The 8,625-nt window shown below is 35.2% G+C and overlaps 2 protein-coding genes across 2 annotated transcripts; one reads left to right on the top strand and one right to left on the bottom strand.

Moving 5' to 3' along the window:
- The first annotated feature begins 4,184 nt into the window (after nt 1–4,184).
- LOC137249574 (putative nuclease HARBI1) lies at nt 4,185–5,760 on the top strand. The gene is made up of 4 exons (XM_067781205.1): nt 4,185–4,380; nt 4,453–4,590; nt 4,646–5,072; nt 5,140–5,760. The coding sequence occupies exons 1-4, from the start codon at nt 4,349–4,351 to the stop codon at nt 5,572–5,574; spliced, it is 1,032 nt and encodes a 343-aa protein (XP_067637306.1). The 5' UTR covers nt 4,185–4,348; the 3' UTR covers nt 5,575–5,760.
- Nucleotides 5,695–6,903, bottom strand: LOC137249575 (uncharacterized). Its single transcript, XM_067781206.1, has 3 exons — nt 6,810–6,903; nt 6,563–6,743; nt 5,695–6,496 (listed from the first exon to the last, which is right to left on the bottom strand). The coding sequence occupies exons 1-3, from the start codon at nt 6,857–6,859 to the stop codon at nt 6,212–6,214; spliced, it is 516 nt and encodes a 171-aa protein (XP_067637307.1). The 5' UTR covers nt 6,860–6,903; the 3' UTR covers nt 5,695–6,211.
- Nucleotides 6,904–8,625: the final 1,722 nt, after the last annotated feature.

The raw sequence follows: 8,625 nt of genomic DNA, 5'->3' as shown, positions 1-8,625 counted from the left end.
CTTTTGTTTACGAATTCATTTGATGAAATATGGGCCGAAAATAAAATTTATTTACGAAATATTTACTTGTTTTTATGCAAATTTCCTTTGTCAAAAAGTTATTTACAGTATACAAACATTTTTGTAAGTTCTTCGTCTTCTATATTTCGCAGCAATGGTGATTTCATCTCAATGACTTCTAAATTCCGCCATGGTGTCCTTGAAACATTTGATACGTTACTAGGCATATCGATCGTTAATATGGAATCTATGTAGGTATGTAGGTCGCCTCAATAGTATAAACAAAGTGTATTTAACAAAGTCTGATTAAACTTGACAGTTCTATCATAAAGAACCAGACTATAATGTCAAAAAGACAAAAATCTTTACATTTGAGAAATTTTAAATTTGTGAAAAATTCTATTTTTACATAAAACACCATCATTTGCAATACGAACACGCCAAGAACATGCACACTTATAATATTTTGCAGCTTACAAGTCCATGCTGTTGCTGTGGCGATAGACACTCCCCGAAGGTTTTAGGGAGTGTTATCGATGTTTATGGTCCTTTTCCGAACATAGATCCGGTAACAAGCATCATTAATGTGAAAGCCCGACAATCCCGGAATTATTTGATATAACCACATTGAACCTTCTAGGCAATCTCCCCACCCACCTCTAGTTCCATGAGGAACTTTGGGTAGCCAGAGCCTTGCCAGCTAAATATTTGTATGATATTTTCATATTTGTACAAGGATTCCCCTCGGGTAGTTGTGGTTGACAATTGGGTTGCGAAACCTGTAAGGCAATAAAACTTTTTACTGCGCTTATCAACCCCTTGAATCCTCTTAAAATACCATTTAGATCATACAAGGTAGAAATATGAAAAGGAGCACAGGGTATGAAGATTGCGGTGCGTCTTACATTAGCGAGGATAGCAAAGTATTGTGGTTTTCTCAAAACGCCAGCTTGCGAACAAAGAAGAAGGCGATGAGAAGAAAGCTATTGGGTTGTATTAACAAATTCATCTCGCATTTGCGAAAATAATTTTAAGGAAACTGTACGTCAGATCGTATTTACGTATTTACAAACGTGCTCGGTTGTGTTCAGGAGCTTGAACAGGCATAATTTGTTGCTTTACAGACGAGCCAACCATACAATTGAACCATGGTACAAATTCAACTCAGGTTGTAAGTTAAACTACGCTTCAAGTTGGGCACAATTAAGCTAAACATCAGGTATTTTTCCGTCTTGGAAACTCAAACAGAAAGTCCTTTCGAAACTAGTGTTCGAAAGGAGAAGATATGAAGCATGGAATATAGGCTAGAGGAGGTTAGGAGTATAAACTCAAAAATCTTAACAAAAAGTAGTTCTAGAAGTGGGAGGATAATTAATGCGAAAAAGCACAAATCTTGGGCAATTAAATACAAATAAAATAATTTAAACAAAAATTGTTAAGTTACATTAAGGCCCGATTTTTCAGTGCAAGTCATGGCTCAATTATATGGTTGGCTCATCTCATCAGCTGTGATTGTATTTTTATCATTGCATGGTCGATGGGATTGTCAAAAGGAGATGGCAAACTCAAAATGAAACCTACACATTGACAACATTTTCTTACCACACACAAAAACTGTTATGCTTTGTTTTCATTTCATTCCATTCGCCTAATACCAATATACAGATTTTGACAATTTGAACAGGCACAATTTGTTGCTTTACAGACGAGCCAACCATACAATTGAACCATAGTACAAATTCAACTCAGGTTGTCAGTTAAACTACGCTTAACCTTATTCTAAAGTTTTTCAGTCTACTTTAACTGAAGTTTAAGTTGAGCTTAAGCGGCCGATCTGGCTGGGTTAAACTCTAGTTAACCTATCAGTACCCAACAAGCATTTGGGCTTGAGTGCCATTAGATCTCATGTTGATAACTAGGCATACTTCTAAAATCTCAAGAGTTGTTTCGAAACAGTGGCTCAGCTCAAGAACCATGGCGTACTCAGCAAAAGAGTGAATTTTTTAAAAACAAAAAAGAGTTGTTTCGAAACAGTGGCTCAGCTCGAGAACCATGGCTTACTCAGAAAAAGAGTGAATTTTTTATAAACCAAAAAATGCTATTATTTAAGTTTAAAAAACTTAATTCCCAACTTGTGGTTCTCTAACTAGACTCGAATGAAAGATTCCATACCACAGTATTTTCACGAAAATAAAATAAAATATATATAATTTATTTTTGATTAATTACGCTTTATTACTGCTATCAACCAGGTGTTTATTTCTCACAATAAGCAGCTGTTGGTTTTGGTGGTACCTGATTGGCGATTTTGTTTTTAACTCCACCACAACTCGATATCCAATGTAGGATGTCAACTGGAAAAATGTGTTGAATATTCATTTGTGAACTGTATATTTCCCAAAGGTCGGAAAATAATTTAAGAATGACGTCTTAAGGAAGGTTTCGACGATGGAGATTCAAGAACTATACGTTTTACTAGATTTCTCAAAGGTTGGATAGTTATTGGAGAATGAAGTTGAATATCAACTTGAGAACTATCTGTTTTAAGAATAATTAAGAAGGTGAACTCTGGAACTAGATATATTTCGCTGGAGACATTTTTTTCCATGTTTGTTGGTTAAAAAAAATCCAGAAAAAGATCATATTTTAATTAAAAGTGTGCTTTTAAATTTTTTTGACCCCGTCAATAGGTTCCTTTCTATATAGCCCAACATTTTGTATTGTGGCTACACGAAATAAGATGTAGCCACTGTATGTGCTTTGTTGTTGTTTCTCGTACAAAATTTTTGTAAAAAAAAAATTTCAGCTGCCTATCGTCAAAAAAAATATTAATTACTTTATAAAATTTCAAAGAATTTTCGAAACAAACTGTAAAAAACAACTAAAAAATGGTAAGTACCATTTGCATATTTCCGGCTGCATAAATTAATAGCGTTTTCTTTTCTGGCTTTACGCTTTTTGTACGCCGCGCAAGGGTTGTTGTTCTATTCTAAAAAACAGGCAACGCCTTTACGGGGTATTTCGTTCTTTTGTGAAAATTGTTACCTGCTCGCAACGCAAAAGCGTTACACTTTTACCCTGTATAAAATGGTGGTGTGGCAGTGGAACTCTGTGAAACTCTCAATTCGCTCTTGAGTTCCACATATACTCTGTTAATATGAGTGCAGATCAAATACCAGATTGCGCATTCACGAGTTCAAAATTGCTTCGTTCTGCGTAGCTACGTCACAGTTGACTGTTTGAGCGAATGAAAGATAGAGAGAAAAAACAAGAGCTAAAGGAAGATGATATAAGAATTGCCCATAAAAAAGAGATGATCTAATGTTTACATGCGTAATGCGCAATCTTCTTGTGTCATTTGTGATATGAGTGAATATGGTGAGATGAAATGTTCTTTGTATGCACTATAAATGTTGATAATTTTCTGGGGTAGGAGTAACACTATTAAGGCTTTACCATTTACTTAGGCAACAATTTATTTCAGAAAAGAAAACGCTATAAGAGTTTTACGCTCTTATTACGGATGAATTTAAATACACCATACAACTCATTGTAGTATTCACAACGGTAGTGTTGGGAAATATACTCCATAAGACAATACCTTGTGAATTGCCTAAATAAAAAAAAAAAATTATACATCCGGGTTTTTTCTTTGCCTAAAAATGTTTATACTAAATATATGTATATTAATGTTCTTTTTTTAAATTAAAAAGTGTAAACATTTGAAATAAAAAATTTATTTATCAATCACGTGTTATTTGTTGTTATGGGATGGAGAAAATATCAGGCAGACTGATGTCAAAACCAAGGCGAAATCAAATTGAAGGGATGGAATGACTGATAAACTTATAACACTGACTAGGACAGTTTAATCTTCCATAAGGTGATATGAGATATAATTTGAAACTTAAGCAATTCTAATACAGTTTTGCAAAATTTCTTACAAAAAGAAACATTTTTTCGCCGATATCTCAGCGACAGCACTTTACATGATTTATTATGATGGATTAACCACCCACCTTTAAGATACATATATTCATAACATATTGTGACGAATAATAGCAACACTAGGGGGTACTATCATCTCTAAGCCGATACTAAGCAGAGACTCGTATGCACATCAACAAATCAATCATTATGTCTACCCATATGTCCATACGAGCAGCGGAGAAGAGACGCACAAACACATGCATATATCTTATCTTTGATGCTCACAAAAGAAGGCAATCAGGGCTGTCATGGAAGCCAAGTCGGTTTTGAGTTTTGTAGGAATTGCAAACCAATATTGATTTAAATTGGTGTCATAAAACCGTATTGGTTTTGCTCTTTTCGAATGTAAATAAAAGCGATGTTCGAATCAGCTGTTTTGCAGTTTTATCGGTACACCGGCAATTTTGATGTTAATTTTTTTTTGGCAAAATTTTATAAAATAATTGTTTTGTCTATCTAAAGAGAAATAAGCAAATTTATTGACATCAAAATGGCATCAGCAGTTGTAGCATTTATGTTATTGGAAGGTGAAAGTTGTGAGAAGGTCAAAAGAAAAATTTTGAGAGATCGCAGCAATCCATTGGAGCTGCCAGAGACAGCGTAAGTAAAAATATTCCTTAATGTGCGTTTCGAAATATTTATAGTGTACTTGCAGTTTCGTTGCATACTATCGCATAAACAAAGAGGCTTTCCGAATGGTATTGAACACCATTGAAGGACACTTAACTCGTTTGAAAGTTCTGCCAGTGCTACAACTAGCAGCTACGTTACGATTTTTAGCTGAAGGATCATATCAAACATCAGTTGGCAAGGATTCTAGCATAAGTGTAGCTAGAAGCACGGTGTCAACGATTTTAGATGATGTGCTCAACGTTATGAATCAGTTAGTTTGCCCACAGTGGGTGAATTTAGAAATGGACGAACCCGAACAACGCAGATCAAGGGACTATTTTTATACAAAGTACAAAATTCCCCCCATAATTGGTTGTATTGACGGGACACATATAAAAATCATCAAGCCGAGTACTGACGAACATTTATTCTATAATCGAAAGGGATACTTCAGTATGAATGCCATGATTGTAAGTAGTCTTTAATATTAATTTTATTTTGCTTATAAAACTGGATTGTACAAGTACCTGCATTTAGATTTGTGATGCTGACATGAAAATTCGAACGGTCGATGCTCGGTATCCCGACTCTAGCCATGACTCTTTCGTATGGAACGTTAGTAGGGCCAGAAGACATTTCCTTAGGAAGTATGAGTCAGGTGACCGGACATCTAAATTGTTAGGAGATAGTGGATATGGCATAGAACCTTTTTTATTAACACCATACAGAGATCCAAGCTACAACTCCAAAGAATATAAATTTAATTTGGCGCATTCATCAGGTCGAAATATTGTAGAGCGAACAATAGGAGTGCTAAAAAGCAGATTTCGATGCTTATTAGGCACCTTGCACTACAGGCCAGAAAAAGTGGTGAAAATTGTAAACGTCTGTTGTGCGCTTCATAACATCTGCAGAAGGTACAACGTGGAATATAACGAAGAGAGCATTACTTTACCATCAAATAATAACTAGGAAAATGTTGAATCTCCACCTAGCGCTACACTGCAGAGTGAAGGCAAAAGAATCAGGGATGAAATAGCGAACAGTTTATAGTAAAAATATGCAATGCTTGATGGGTACATATGCATGTTTAAACAAAATTTTATTTCTTTATTTAAAAGAAAAATGGATATATAAGTAGTATATATATTAACTAAAACAAAACCAAATATATATTCATTAAAACTAAAATAACATCCATTCAACGCTTTCTAATTGATTAAATAAGGTAATATTTAAGAGGTAATACATTTAATTTAATAAGGTACGAATAAGGCACATTTTAAGGTACTACAATCACAACCAACATTTTGGAAAATGGGACGTTATTTCTTTTTCTGTTTTTCGTAATCAAACTTTTGGAGCTTGAGTTCGAGTTGCTGCTTTTTTATCTCATTTTTTTCCTGCAACGCCCGCAAAATACCTGCATTATTACGGACAAGTTAATCCTTCAGCGCAGTTACAGAGTTAGCCACAGATTCGTTGCCTTTTTCTATGGCTCTGTAGACTCGCCTGATGCTGCTGGCATTTTCCTTTTCAATTTTTATAAGCTCGTCCAATTTCTCATTTATTTCGAGCTTTCTCTCGTTGTCTTCATCTAAAAATTTTTTTAAACGCTCCCCCGTACTTTCAGTCCGTTGCCTTTTGGAGTGCTGGTAACTGGAGACATTGGCCGCTTCGTAGACGTGGATGGTAATTCATCGTCACTTTCGTTGAGGCCAAGTTCATTGCCAGCTACACCTTCCACAGACTTTGTCATGCCACAAATGCGCACTATTGTCTCTTCCGTTTGAGAAAGTTGGTGCTTGGTGAAGGGTCCTCCACCAGTTGCTCGGGACTCGGTTTGAATTTGTGCGAGCTTTCTTTTTATGTCGCTTTTCCACTCAGTCCATGTCTGTAAGTATACAGGAAACGGAGCAATTTAAAGTTATATTACGTTTAAGTACCAACTATGTTTTACCTTTCTCCATCCATTCACATCCTTTTGTGGTGGACCGGCACTGTTTAGCGACGTAACTAACTGTTGCCAAAGATCGTCAACAGTTGGCTTATCCCGCTTCGTGAAGCCCTTCGCAATATCTGGATATTTTTCCATAAATTCAATAAAAATACTGTTTTGCATTGAATTTTTATGCTTTCCCCTATTAAGAATGAAAATATATGTAAATTTACATTTATTTTTATAAAATAAACCTTTATTTACTTACATTTTTAGAAAATATTCAACTGCAAGAGAAAAAATTAAATCCAATGGCATTGAACTGATTGGTTTGTTTCCGATAGCAAAACCGATATTATTGGATTCTGTGACACCTAAAACCGACACTAATTCCGATTCGAACATTAAACCGATAACATTGGATTTCATGACACCAAAGTTATTTTTTTGTCGTTTTTAAATTCGATTCCGACAGCAATTGGATTACATGACAGCCCTGAATAATTTGTGCAAGTATAACTCACATATACACGCGCATACGAGAAGCTATAAACGTAGTTATATCTGATAATTTCATAGCTGATAACTAACTAGTAAATTCTAGAATAGAAAATCCTAGAAATGTGCAACAAGGAAACCAGACAGTATAAAAGGCAGCAACAGTAGAGGCACGACAATCAGTTTGATTTAAGACGCTATCTGGCGAGCAATATAAGTGTTATTGTGAAGTACTTTAATAAAGGCCATTTTGCATTATTGAAAAGTGGAGTTATTTATTCAACAGTTTAGTGATTCGAACGTTAGCAGAAGGTTGCAAATAAGAGGAATCGCAGTATTTTTACTCACAGGATTTTGTGGAAAGAATATATAAAACATTATTTTTGCAGAGTGTAGTAATTTAAGCGTGTTGCCCAAAATAATTTTTTTCGCGTGACACTTGTGGGTTTTAAGTGTTACACACATTTTAAAGCATTATATTAAAAGTGTAAATTACGCTTTTGTTCATTAATTCTAAGCAGAGCTGCTCAACCCCTATACACTTGTAGCACTGCTGTTTTTGTTTTGCCCTGAATCATAGGCACAGATTCAAATTCACACTTTGAATATAAAAAAAATTGTTCATATGCCCTCACATATAATTTCGAATCATATGGAAATGCTCATGGCGAAATGATACAAGGTGGCAGCATGGGACAGCTGATCATACCCTTTTTTATTTGATTTGATACATCAACACTCAAACATACAAAAGCACTCCCGTATGAAGCTCAGGCACTTGTGTATGATAAAAAAATTTACACTAACAACTAAAAATTATTCAAAAATATTATAGCACTGAAAAAAATGTGTAATCAAAATTGATTCATAAATAAAATTAAAATAGATAATTGACCGCGGAGCTGAAATATATGGTGCATATGACCAAAGAATGTAAGCAAAACTGTACCAAAACAAGAGGAGCCTATTCTAACTTTATATGATACTAGCAGAACCGGCAGACGTTGTTCTGCCCTAAATTTTTGGTCTATCTGCATACATTTTAATAAGCTTTTTCCGTCTAACTTTGCCCTCGCCCGTCTACACTTTTTCCTAATCTTTGTATTCACTCCTCCCTCCGTATTTTTCGCTTCATCTATCACCATCTTCGTCTCATTCTATCTCTTTCTCAGTCTTTTCCTTCTCTCTTTTCTCTTCTCTCAAGTTTTTCTCATTCTTGGTGGTATGTATTTTGTTCCAGTCCCATTCCGAGTCTCAGTCCCAGTCCCACTCCGAGTCACAGTCTCAGCCTCAGTCCCAGTCGTAGTCCTAATCACAGTCCCAGTCCGTCTCTGCTCTACTTCCCGGAAAAAGCATCGTAAATACTAATATAGGCAAATTTATATACCAAATTTCAGGCAAATCGAATAGGACGTATGTAAATAGGTATGTGGGTATTATTAATTCATGTCTTTATTTCGGCTTCGCATGCATATTTATCAGTTTTGCCAGGTTTATGCGACTAAATCGAATATCACAATGAAAATTACTTTAAAGCTCTCAGCAACAGCTTTCATTTGATATCCATAATACACACACATTCTAGG

Source organism: Eurosta solidaginis, chromosome 4 (assembly GCF_040869045.1).
Source record: "Eurosta solidaginis isolate ZX-2024a chromosome 4, ASM4086904v1, whole genome shotgun sequence".
NCBI classification, from domain to species: Eukaryota; Metazoa; Arthropoda; class Insecta; order Diptera; family Tephritidae; genus Eurosta; species Eurosta solidaginis.
The sequence above is the reverse complement of the archived record's forward strand: the minus strand, read 5'-3'. Positions and strand labels throughout refer to the sequence as shown.